This window comes from Anas acuta, chromosome 11 (assembly GCF_963932015.1).
Source record: "Anas acuta chromosome 11, bAnaAcu1.1, whole genome shotgun sequence".
NCBI classification, from domain to species: domain Eukaryota; kingdom Metazoa; phylum Chordata; class Aves; order Anseriformes; family Anatidae; genus Anas; species Anas acuta.
In genome coordinates this window covers 13,094,002-13,106,816 of record NC_088989.1, presented here as the reverse complement: position 1 = coordinate 13,106,816, position 12,815 = coordinate 13,094,002, and the positions used below count along the sequence as shown (strand labels likewise).

General features: G+C 64.2%; 1 protein-coding gene across 1 annotated transcript; it reads left to right on the top strand.

The window, feature by feature from the left end:
* Positions 1–314: 314 nt before the first annotated feature.
* Positions 315–12,601, top strand: GNAI2 (G protein subunit alpha i2). The gene is made up of 9 exons (XM_068695014.1): positions 315–495; positions 7,100–7,142; positions 7,621–7,762; positions 8,087–8,247; positions 10,156–10,284; positions 10,935–11,064; positions 11,231–11,384; positions 11,712–11,912; positions 12,029–12,601. The coding sequence occupies exons 1-8, from the start codon at positions 378–380 to the stop codon at positions 11,900–11,902; spliced, it is 1,068 nt and encodes a 355-aa protein (XP_068551115.1). The 5' UTR covers positions 315–377; the 3' UTR covers positions 11,903–11,912; positions 12,029–12,601.
* Positions 12,602–12,815: the final 214 nt, after the last annotated feature.

Genomic DNA, 12,815 nt, shown 5'->3' with positions numbered 1-12,815 from the left:
CACAGCATCACCCCAAACCCCTCTGCGGTGCACGGACCCCATGCATCTCCTTCCTTGGGTGCGTGGTGGCCCCATAAAACCTGGGATGAGTCCCCCCGGGGGGCAACCCACGGGTGTCCAACCACCCCGGGCACATCTGGGCTGGGGCACGGCGATGGCCACCGGTGCGCACGACCCCACAGCCCCCACCCCGCGCACCCCCAGCCCCACTCCGCACCCTCCCCCCCCCCCCCCCTTTTCCCGCGCCCATCGCCCCTCCCCTTTCCCTCTTTCCCCTCCCCTTTCCCCTCCAGGCCCCCCCCCCCCGAGCCCCGCCCGCGCCGCGCCGCGCAGGGCAGGGCAGAGCCGGCGGAGCGCGCAGCGGAGGCGCCGCCGCCATGGGCTGCACCGTCAGCGCCGAGGACAAGGCGGCCGCCGAGCGCTCCCGCATGATCGACCGCAACCTGCGGGAGGACGGCGAGAAAGCGGCGCGGGAGGTCAAGCTGCTGCTGCTGGGTGAGCGGCGCCCCCCGACGGGCATCCCCCAGCCCCCCCCCGATCTCCCCCCCCCTCCCCATCCCCATCTCCATCCCCTTCCCCATCCCCATCCCGGTACCCTTAGGGTACCCCCTCACCCCCAGCCGGACCCCCCCCTCCACCCCCGGTATCGCCCCCCCCCGGTGCTTTCCTCCTCCTCCTCCCCCCCCTCTCCAGCCCCGGGCATCCCCCGGCCGTGCCCCCGCCCTTCCCGTGGCTCCCCACCCCCTGCCCTCTTTTGGGGGCCGCCCTGCGCTTCCACCCCTCCCATCTCTTGGGACCCCTCCTCGCTAAAGGGGCGCTGCCCCCCTCTCCCACCTCCTCGCCGTGCTGCCCCCACCCCAGCCCCGCCCATCCCGGGCACCCCCAAACCCCTCCAGCTCGGTGCGGGGCGCAGGGACCCCCCCCTACGCACCCCTTTCCTCTCCCTGATCCCCTTTGGGGTCACCCCACGGTGCCGCTCCCCTAACGGGACCGGGGCGCAGGGGATGCTGTGCGGGGCCCTCTCCCCGCCTCGCTTGCACGGCGTTCGCTCGCTTTTGGGGCTGCCACCCCTGGGACCCCCTCCAACGCCGGGGGGCACGGGAGGAGAGGAGAACCTCCCCATGGCTGCCTCTCGCCAGCAGCCGCCCGTCTTCTCGTCGCCCTCTTGGAGAGAGGAAGCCGAGAGCAGCAGGAAGTCATGGTGAAATCAGGCAGCCGCTTATTTGTGCAGCCGCCGCCTGCCCCGAGATGTCCGGAGGTACCGCTGCCTGCGAGGCTTCGTCGCCAAGCAGCTCGGCCCCATGCGCACCCTCTTCCCCGGAGCCGTCCCTCGCTGCTGCTACCCGGGGATGGCTCCGGGGATTTTGGGGTGGGGGCTGCCCTCGCGCTGTGCGACCCGGCAGGAGGCACGGGCAGCCCCAGCCCCGCTCGTTTCCGGGGAGGGGAAGGCGCTGGCGGAGCGAAACCCCGCGGGTGTTGCAGGGCGGACACGTGGTGCCTCCGTCGCGTCGCGGCGGTGTGCCCGTCCTGGCCCCCCGTTATCTCCTCCCAGGTGGTGCTCGGGCACCCCAGGGGGCAGCCGGGTGCTTGGTGGCACCGTGCCCCCGGTTTGGGACGGGTGATGCGGGAGCAGTGCTCGCTGGCTGGGGGAGCGAGGGGCAGCCGAGGGCGCACGGGGCACCCACGGCGCTCCCCGGGGCTGGCCCTGAGGAGGAGCCGAGGAGGAGGGCAGTTATGGGGCCAACCCGGTTCTCTGATCTCAGTGGGTTTCCAAAGCCAAAAACAGAGCGAAAACACTCTTTTATTATTATTATTATTATTATTTTCCTCCACCTAGCAGCTGTTCAAGCACAAGCAGTGCCGGAGCCCTCCGCTGCTATTGACCATTTCCGAACCGTGCGCCCGGAAAATGCACTGGGGGATGCCCCGGGGTGGCACCTGCTGCTGCGGGGGTCCCGGGTGCTGCACAGGAGGAGCTGGGAGCCCCCCCGGCTGGGCAGGGGGACGGGAGCTGCCTGCCGCCGCCAGCAGCCGCCGCGGCTTCTGTGCGTGCTGGCGGGGCTCCCGGCGCTGCGCCCACAAATCAAAGCCCCTCAGTTGCCGCCTGGCGGCTCCTCCACCGCCGCGGGCGGGTTTCGCGCTGCCTCCCCCCGGCACGGGGAGATGTTCCTGGCTCCTTCTGCCCGGCGCAAGGCAGAAGTGAAACCCTCGGTGCTGCCGGATCCTCGCCGCTGCCAAAAGCAGTGCTGGGCGTGCGGGGCCACCGGCCCCTTCCTCCCTGATGTTTTGTTTTTTTTTTCTTTTTTTAATTTTCCACCTGTTTTTGTGTTAGTTTGGTGAAGCAGGCCTGGGTGCGCCTCGGGGCATTCCCTGAGGGCAGGGCTTGCAGACAGCAGGAGAAATCCAGTTCAGAGGGAGAGCCCCCCCAGCCTTGACCCACACCTCAAACTCAGTGGGGTTCGGTTTGGGGTTTGGTGGGGAAGACGTGCGTGGTCCTCGGTGCTCCTGCTGCCCGTTCTGACGTGTCACTGGTGGTGGACAAGCGGTACCCCGAGTGAGCAGTCCCAAAACCGTTTTCTGCTTGTTTGGGATTAAGAAGGAAGAGGGATTTCTTGGCTGCCAGCTCCCAGGCCGGAGCATGGAGGTGATCCGTGCCTCTCACTCGGGTTTTGTGGGAAGCCCCCGCAGGCGCCGCTGGCAAACCCAAACCCTTCCCGGAGCCCTCCCCGCGGGGAGCTGTGTGCTCCGTAGTGCCAGCTCGCACCCGGAGGCCTATGGTGAGCTGATGGGGGTGCTGCGTGTGGTTTCGGGGTGCTGCCGAGGTGCTGCCATCCCTCGGGGTGACAGTGGCTCCGTCCTGGGCTGGGTGCCGGCGGTGCCAAGCCCTGGGTTCACTCCCCAGCCAGGCCTTGCTGGGGAGGTGTCTGCGGCACCGGGGCTCAGCGACTTCTTCTGCTCGCACAAAAATAGAGGAAGGGAGGGACCAGCTGCGACTTTCGGCGGCGGCGTTTCCCCGGCGCTCACGGGGCTGCCGCTGGATCGCGTGCCTGCGGGCGGCCGGCCCTGCAGCGCCCGCTCCTGCCTCACTGCTTTTCCTTCCTCCCCGCCCTGCGCCGCTCTCCTCGCTGTGAACACCCCGGGGCAGTGCCCTCTGCTCCAACCTGTGCCACTCTGCGACCTGGGGGGCACCCGGCTGTGGGGTGGGGACAGGTTGGGGAGCCCCCCGTGGGTGCTGGGTGTGCCCAGGCACCCAGCCTCGGCCTCGGTGCTTGCCCACGTCTGCAGATGTGTTGGTGACACGGGTGTGCAAACCTGCTGCAGGTTACAGAAGCCTCCCTGTGCAGCACCCAGGGGTGGGCACCGGTGGCCCTGACCGTGTTTGGGGCAGGACAGCTCGCTGCCCCATGTCCCCGCAGGGGCACAAAGGACCCGGTGTCACCGCAGCCCCAGGAGCAAGGGCGTGAGGGTGCCAGGGGGATGGTGGGAGTCGCTGTTCTGGGATTTCAGTGGCAGAAAGCAAGAAGGAAAGTTTCGTGGTTCCTGGAAAAAAAGGCACAGGAATAGTTCTGTCCGGCCTGTAAACGTCAGCGTCCCTTGTCGGTGGCAGGGGGGTGTTCAGAAAAGCCATTCCTGGCCCAGACACGCCTCCCCTGCTCGCTCCGAACATCCTTCCCGCAGAGGATTTTTTTTTTTTTTCGGTGTGCTTTCAGCACTTTTTGCCAGAAAGCCACAGGCTGAGTCGCGTCTCCATCGGCTGCCTGGAAGCGGATGGCGTGGCTGGATGCAGCCCGTGCTGCGTGTCCCAGGTGCCCCCCAGGTGCCCTGCACCCCTTTTCAGCCCCAATTCAGCGCCTTCAAAGCCAAGCTCCGGTGCTTGGCCTCGTGGGACGGGCTGGGGGGGACACTGGGGTGTGATGGGGACACGGGGGCTGCTGTCCCCTCCGCCCTCTGCTCCCAGCTCTGTGCAGGCAGCCCTGGCTCGGTGCTGTCCCCTCTCCCCTCACAGCACCTGTGGGGGGGGGTTCGTGGGGACCCCCGGGTGGCAGCACCCACCCGGCTCCCCTGGGGCTGGCAGGGCCCTCCTGGAGAGCGGCCAGCTCTGTGCAGCAGTCAGATGGCCGCTTGGAAAAACACTCGGCGTTGCTGTGGCTTTTTTTTTTTTTTCTTACATGCAATTATTTTTAAAGCAATTTTCCATCTATTTTAGATAGCAAGGAAAATGTCGAGGGGAATCATTTTTTTTTGTTTTTTTTTAAAGTCTTTTTCTCCCATCCGTGGTGACTACGCTTTTAATGCAGAGCTTTGCAAATCCCATTCAATGGCCAGTCCGAGGGACCCGTCCCTCGCCTGCCCGAGGGGTGCATCCTGGTGGCTGCTCAGGGTTTGGGATGTTTTCCAGCCCTGCTCCCGGTGATGCTGGGGTCTCCAAACCCTGGGGCTCTCCAAAAGGAAGCCGGATCCGCAGCCGAACAAGTTTCTTCTCGGCTGGGAGGCTGCGTTTTGGAGCTGGCCATCTGCTTGCTTACTTTTAAAATTTTAAAAGATTATTTTCAACGGGGAAAAGCAGCCCAGGAGCACGCGCTCTCCTCCTATTTTTGTAGGACAGTCTGGGAACGAGCGTGGTCATGTCCCAGCGGCCGTGATCCGGGCCAGGCCCGGCCGTGACAGGGCACGGGTGGCAGCATCGCGCCTCCATCCCCGGAGCAGCAGCTTCCAGGGGTGCCCTGAACCCTTGCGCTGTCCGTGTGGGGTTGTGAGGGGATGGTTTGGCTCCCTGTACCTGCGTGGTGTCCCTGTCCCAGCTGCTGTCTGCGCACTGGCGGCAGCACCCGGTCACACTGAGTGTAGCTCCCCAGGCAATTACTGGCTCATTAGGGAAAGGAGGTGATTTGGAAGGGAAATTGGAGCGGGAGGCTCATTGCGGTGGTCCCGGTGTCCAGCCCGAGGGCTCTGCCCGTGCCGAGAGGTGCCCAAATCTGGAGGCCCCATCCCACCCAGCGCTGGCACCCCCAGCTCTGCAGGCAGTGCTGGGGCTGGGATTAAGCTGTCAGAGTTAATGAGGTACTAAAGTGCTCCTGCTAAATACGGATTACGAAAGGGGAAAAATGCCTTCCCCGCAGCTAACGTGACTCAACGCTCCGCTTGAAAACCGGCTCCGCACGCCGTGCGCCGGCGGCCGGGCTCCGTCCCTCCCCGCGCTCCTCCTGCCGCGGGCCCTGCTGCAGGCGAGGGTCAGGTCTGGGGAGCAGCTGTGGGGCCCTTGAGGCTGTGGGGAGAGGGGAGCAGCGATGTGCAGGCAGGGAGCGGGCTGGATGTGCAGCCCCCACCACGGGGACACCTCTACGGGCTGCCAGAGTGGGATTTGGGGGTGCTTGGGGTGCGTGGGGATGATGCTTGATGCCCTACGCCAGCTCCTGCTGTCACGGTGTCCCCATATGGGGTTGGCACTGATGTTGCTCCCAGGACCCTTCTCCGTGCGTGGGGTGCTTGCATGGCCTGGGGTCCCCTGTGCCGGGTGCTGTCCCTGCGTGGGGACCTGCCCTGCACCGTGTCCCTGCAGCCAGCCCGTCTGAGCAGGGATTTTCCACGCGGCGTGGCTGGCTGCGGGGATCCTTTTCCAAAGGAGACGGCCTTCGGAGACGGGGGGAAGCTCTGGGTGGAAAGAAAGAAAGAAAGAAACCCGATCCGCCTCTCCAAACCAAGTACAGTTTTATTTCCGTCGGGTCAAGCCTGCGAGGTTCCAGCCAAATTGTGTATTTTGGGCCAAATGAGAAACACGTGTCATCCGCGGAGCCCCGTAACCAAAGAAAGATGCCGCAGATGCGTGCCGGGTCCTGCCTTGGGTGTGGGGTGCTGCTGCCTCGGGGCCCTGCGGCACGGGCTGGGGATAGAGGGATGCTCTGCCTGGCGGGTACCGGGGTGTGACCCTCGCTGCTGGCACTCGGCTTTGGGGACAGCAGTTGGGGTTAAGAAGGACGGTGGCTTCAGGGACTTGGATGGGAGAGAGCAGCGGCAGCGTGGGAGGTGCGGTAGGGGACACCTGGGGCAAGAGCCAAGAAAAGGCTCACAACAGCCACGAGTGCGGTGCCGCTGTGTTTTCGCAGAGCAGCTGAAGCAGGCAGCGGGCTCCCGGTGCCGTGGTGAGCATAAAACCCCTGTGTGGCCTCGTTGTACCTGGGCTGCGTGGGGTCACGGTGCTCCCCACGAGGGCACACGGCTGTCACCCGTGCAGAAGGTGACGTCTGCCTGTGCCCCGCCAGCCGCCTTGCTCCCTGCTGCTGCGTCTCAGCCGCAACCACGAGCTGTGCTTTTGCAGGTTAATTTTAGCATAATCTCCACTTTTTGAGCTCCTCTGTAATCTCTCTTCCCCCTCTGTGGCCAGCGGCGGAGCAGCCCTGCCGTTGGCTGCTTGGGGCCCTCTTTAAGGGCGGCTCTGTGGCCACCGGGACCTTCCAGCAGTGCCCGGGGTCCGAGCAGCCCTTGTGGTGGGGGGCCAGGGCCAGGTCTGAAGCGTGGCCCGGGCTGGGGGATCCCCATGGAGGGCTGGAAGAGGCTGCCCCAGCTGCCGTGCTGCTGGGACCTCACACCAGAGGACCCTAGGGCTTGCATCCCACCCGACTCTGCTGTCGGCATCCCCCAGGGGTGCTGCTCGAAGCCCCCACACAGGGGGATTGCTCCGGGCCGTTGTCCCAGCCCAGAGAAGGGACAAGGGATGGGCAGCGTCCCTTCGAGCTTCCCCTTTCAGCTTCTCCTTTCAGCAGCCAGGATGACTTCACTCCTTCCGCCCTCCCGGCCCGGGGAGGGACAGCCTGGTGCGAGCTGCACGTCCCCTCTTCTCGGGGTGGTGGCAGAGTTGCCACCGAGGGTGACACATCCCCGGCCAATGCCAAACCTGCCTGGGTTTTTCCCAGCCATGCCGATGACCCTGGGTGTCACAGAACAGCCCTGTGCTGGGTTCTGTCCCCCCAGCATTGCTCTCCTGTCGCTGTAGTGCCGCCGGGGTCCCAGCGTGTGGTGGGGTATCCGTGGTGGCAGGGGGATCCCTGGCTTCAGGCTGCAGCTCACAGCTCGTCCGTGTGTCTGTCCCCTTCCTCCGCAGGTGCCGGCGAGTCTGGGAAGAGCACCATCGTCAAACAGATGAAGTGAGTAGTCCGCAGGCCTGCCCTGTCCCTCCCAGCACCCCAAGGGCTGGTTATGGCTGTCCCAAATGTCCCCAGCGCCCCTGCCACCAGGCTAGAGCCAGCGGGGACAGTCACCCAGAGCTGTCCTTTGAATATTTCATTGCATGCGGTGAGAGGAGGCGGTGAGCTCAGGTGCCAGCCACCGAGCGCCACCGTGAAAGCCAATACCTGACGGGGAGGAGTGGGGCTGCTGGGGACGTCCCCGTCCCTGGTGGGGCACCGTGGGTGCCGCCGGGCTGTCCCCAGGCTCCAAACTGGTGGTGCCGGCCCCCAAAGTGGTGCTGGCTGCTGGGGTACTGCAGCACTGAGCGTGTCCTCGGTGTCTGTCCTCGGTGGTGCTGGAGCTGGAGCAGCTTCCCAGGCTTGAAGAGGCTGTGGGAAGCCCCCGGCTGCTGGCACCTCGCTCGGGGCAGAGCCTGACCCTGTCCCCTGCCCCCAGGATCATCCACGAAGATGGCTACTCGGAGGAGGAGTGCCGGCAGTACAAAGCCGTGGTCTACAGCAACACAATCCAGTCCATCATGGCCATCATCAAGGCCATGGGGAACCTGCAGATTGACTTCGGGGATTCCTCCAGAGCGGTGCGTGCCCCCGTGTGTGCCCCAGCCCCTCTGGGGAGCTGAAGCTGCCGGCGCTGAACCTGTGCTCAGGGTGGCCCTGCCCAAGCTCTGCTGTCCCCTGGGCTGTGACCTCCTGGCCCTAAAGATAGGGTGGGGGGACCCAAAGTATAAACAGTAGGAAGAAAGGGGAAAGCCACGGGCTTCCTGGGTTGGGAGAGGTGATTTTTGCCCATCCTGAGTTTTTTTTTCCTGTGGGTGTCTACGATGGGCAGCCTTGGCATGGGGTGGTGTCCCCAGGGCTTGCGGAGGGTGGCGGAGCTGACGCCCGGCCCTGTTCTCCCGCAGGACGACGCTCGCCAGCTCTTTGCACTCTCCTGTGCTGCGGAAGAGCAGGGCATCATGCCCGAGGACCTTGCCAACGTGATCCGGAGGCTGTGGGCTGACCACGGGGTCCAGGCCTGCTTTAACCGCTCCCGCGAATACCAGCTGAACGACTCCGCCGCCTAGTGAGTACCCTTCTTCCTTCTCTCCCTCTTTTGGTGGGGTTTAGGAGCAGGGTTGGGGCTGTGCCCCCGTCACGTACTCACACCAGGTCCCTGCAGTGTCCCCGTTCCCCAGCTCGGGCCCCTCACCCCCCTCCACGCTGGCTGCAGGTTTTCTTCACGCGGGTGCTGCTCCCAGTGCTGTTTCGCCTTGCAAGAAGATGGTTAGTGCTGAATTTCTTCCTGGGTAGAGGTTTTCTGTTTTTTTGTTTTGTTCTTTTTTTTTTTGTTTCCCCCACTTGCTATGGTTGCTTAAATGGGAAGGGAAGAGCCCGGCGAGATGGCTCTGCCATCCGGCAACCAGGGGTTCCTCCTGGTCATTTCTCCCTCATGGCTGTTTGCATAGGGAGTGAGTAACCACAGGGGGAAAAACCCCAAAGAAACGTGGGGATGCTTGTTCTGAGCGGGATGCACGAGGTAGCTTCTTCAGTTGATTGTTGTTTTTTTTTTCCAAATGAGTTCATGTGGGGAAAAAATCAGCATTATGCTAGCGTATTAGCTGGCAAACTCGTGCTTAGATAGGTAAATTGACTGCATCTGGTTCAATTTATCCCTAAAGAGATTTATTAAATAAGTTAAGCTGCCTAAAGCATGATCGCTCTTCTGCGCTGGGATCACTGGTGGAAACGATGCTGGAGAGCCGACTGCTGGGGGAGACACAGCGGTGGCAGCCCCGTGCTCGGTCACAGGCACTTGCCACGTTGGGTCCCTCTGGCATGGGCTCCAGCCCAGAGCCTCCCCGCCGTCCCTACAGCTCCGGGGACACTGAAACCCACAATTCACATACACATGTCTTCCAAAGAGATCATCCTAGAAACATTTGTGCCGCACCCAGCGTGCTACGAGTGTCGGGGTGGTGTTAATGAAGAGACTACTTCAGCCTCGGCCTTCACCGTGTGGGCCGGGGGCGATGCCTGCGGGCGCTGCACCATGAGGGGCTGGGGACACCGCGGGGCCGGGGACACCGCAGCTGCGGGGCGAGGAGCCGGTGGCGCAGGCTGGGCGCTGGGTCCGAGCCCCGAGCCCCGCCGCGGCCCTGCCTCCCCAGCGCTGGTTTCCTGTTTTTGTGTCAGCCGGAGGCCGGCTGCGTTTCCGGCTGTTTTCGAGCGCGCCGGGGAGGTGCGGCCTGGCTCTGGCTGCGCCCGCGCTGCGCCACCCGCACCCACCCCGGCACCCCCCAGCCCCACGCCCACCACCGCGGCCTTGGTGCCTGCGAGCTCTATGCGGCTCTCCCCACATTACCGGGGGGGGGGGCACCTAATTCTCCCGGGGGAAGCAGCTTGCTTATCGTAACCCAATTAACTTGAGCCGGAGCGATTAAAGCTGGCGGCCGCTCTGGCGAGGAGCAGGGACGTCCCTACACGGGAGCCGAGGCCTGTGCCCGTTTCCTCCCGGGGGGGGGGGGGGGGATGAAGCCCTTTGTGTTTGCTTTTTTTTTTTTTTTTTTTTGTGACTGTAAATGGCACGGTGCCAGAAATTGTTTCCGCTGGTGCTGTGGCCCGTTGCCGTGGCGATGAATACTTTCCTCTTTCCGTTCCCCCCCCCTTCCCTCCCCGCCGCGAGCCGGGGAAGCGTTACGGCTGCGCGGGCCCCGGTGCCGCGGCCTCGTCTCCTTGCGTCCCCTCCCCTGTGTCCCCGCTGCTGCGTCATCGGAGGGGCTGGTGGCTCCCCGGGGGGCTGCACGGCCCTGTCCCCGTGTTCCCAGCCCGTAAGGGGTCTCTGGGCTATGGATGGGGGGTGTCTGCGTGCTGGGGGCTCGGCGTTGCCCAGCCCGGTTGGTGCCTGGTGCCACCCCCAGGATGTCCCCCATCACAAGGGATGTCCCCTGCCCCACCACCCAGCTTACACAGTGCCCTTCTGCTCCCTTCCCAGCTACCTGAATGACCTGGAGAGGATAGCCCGGGCCGACTACATCCCCACCCAGCAGGATGTGCTGCGGACCAGGGTGAAGACCACCGGCATCGTGGAGACCCACTTCACCTTCAAGGACCTCCATTTCAAGTACGCCCAGCCCTGCCGCAGACACGAGGCCTCCTCCCCAGGCCTCAGAGGGCTGAATCCTGCTTGGGTGCTGGTGCTGGTGTGCGGGGCTGGTGCTGAGCTTCTGGTGGGGGTGATGTTGGGGTTGCTCAGGGATTGGGGTGGGAGCAGATCTGCCAAAACTCCTGCCTCAACCGAGGCTGTGTGGTGGCTGTTCCACAGCGCTCCAAGGCTTGGAGGAGCCAGCAGAGACAGGCAGAATGGGTTCAGGGCCCCTGGGTGGGGGGTTTGGGGCACATCAGGGCTGGAACCCCTCCAACAGCTGAGCAAAGATCTGTCTGTGGAGGATGCAGCGCTGCCGCCAGGCTGTGCTCCGTGGAGCCAGGGCATCCTCTGGTGCCCAGAGTGGGAGAGGCACCTGGTGCACTTCATCCTGTCCATAGCTACGTCCCCAGCTCTATCCCAAACCCAGCAGCGCCCACTCGGGGTCTGCGGGGTCTTCTGCTGGAGGTGGGCACAGGGCCGTGACGCCTCCAGGCACGGGCGGCCTGATCCTGCCCCCGTTTGCCCTTTGATGGACACCTCCTGGGTCTGCTGGGGAAACTGAGGCAGGGCTGGGGATGCTGGTGGGGCCGGGGGTGCTGCCTGCCCACGCTGCCCCTGCTCCGCAGGATGTTCGACGTGGGCGGCCAGCGCTCGGAGCGCAAGAAGTGGATCCACTGCTTCGAGGGGGTGACGGCCATCATCTTCTGCGTGGCCCTCAGCGCCTACGACCTGGTGCTGGCAGAAGACGAGGAGATGGTAAGTGAGGGGGGCGGACATCCAGGTTTGGGGTGCCCTCTCCATGCAGTGCCAGACCCCGTGCTCTGCTCTGGTGGCCGCCAGTGTCCCAGCCCAGCCTGGTGGCCAAATGGAAGGCTGGTGGCACCACCGTGCCCCTGCCTCACACGGTGCTGTCCCCTGCCAGAATCGGATGCACGAGAGCATGAAGCTGTTCGACAGCATCTGCAACAACAAGTGGTTCACGGACACGTCCATCATCCTCTTCCTCAACAAGAAGGACCTCTTCGAGGAGAAGATCGTGCACAGCCCCCTGACCATCTGCTTCCCCGAGTACAGCGGTACGGAGCCGGCAGCAGCGGCTGCGTGGGGCTTCCCCTGCCAGAGGAGGCTGGCGGTGGGCTGGGCAGCGGTGGTCCCTGCCCAAGAAGCCTTTGGGGCTCTGCACTGAATCCTTAGGGCTGCAGGAATGTCCCTGCAGTGCGTGGGGGGGGGTCCTGAGATGGCGATCATGCCACATGGCCCTGGGGAGCAAAGCATGGGGTTTGGTGGCGTGTGGGGTGCTGTGGGGCTGGGTGGGTTTGGGGTTAGCCCGGGGGGGTGAGGGTGGCTCTGCCGCTGCTGTGTGGTGCCGTGGGGCATCCCCAACCTCGCCTTCCCCTCTCCAGGTGCCAACAAGTACGACGAGGCAGCCGGCTACATCCAGAGCAAGTTCGAGGACCTGAACAAGCGGAAGGACACCAAGGAGATCTACACGCACTTCACCTGCGCCACCGACACCAAAAACGTGCAGTTTGTCTTTGATGCCGTCACCGACGTCATCATCAAAAACAACCTGAAGGACTGCGGGCTCTTCTGAGGGTGGCGAGGTGGGTGCCAGCAGGGACAGGAGGAGCACTGCCCTCAGCCCTGTGTCCCCTGTGTCCCCCCCCCGTCCCGTGTCCCCAGCCCCGGTCCTGCTCACGGGTCTCTCTCTCTCCCTCAGGCCGTGCCGACGAAGGAAGGAGCGCGCTGCCCAGCGATTTCTGCTTCTCCTCTTTGGTTTCATCCCCCCCCCGGCCCCGATTTCCCCCTAAAGAGACGTTTTGGTGACGACTGTGGCAGTGGGGTGGGAGTGCGCTGCCCGTGGCGCCCAGCCTGGGGCCATCCCCACCGTCCCCTACAGCCGCCGGTCCCTCCGTCCTCCCCCCCGTGTCCCCCCCCTTGGCCAGTGGGGCCGGGGGCAGGGACTTTTCCCTCGTGGTTGCTAACCGGTCACCCCAGCCCCTTTTTTTTATTGGGTTCCAGGAAATCACTTCTGCACCGTTTACATCCAAAAAAAGTCGTGCCCGGGGAAGTGCCGCGGGGCTCCCACCACCGCAGGGGCCGGTGAAGGGACCCCCACCCCCCCACGAGGAGCCACGACTGATAACATTCCTTTTAAAAAACAGAAAAGACAAAAAAAAACACAAAAAAAAAAAACAAACCCAAACCCACACACCGACACACACACACACACACACACAGAGCTTGGTTTACGTTGCTTTTTAAAGAAACCTTTTTAAGAAACTATTTAAAAGCGTCAAGTGCTAAGTGGTCGCGTCGTCTTGGTGCAGGTAATGCCGAAACCGTGTGCCTTGTGTGGGGGGGGCCCCTCCGGCGCACGGGGGGCTGCGTGCCCCCCCCCTCCCACCCCCCTCTTGTCCGGCGCTGGGCCAGGGGGAGAGGGCGGCTGCCCCCCCCCGGCCCTCTCTAATAGAGCCTAGTGCATAGGGCTAGCTGCGCTGGCGGGG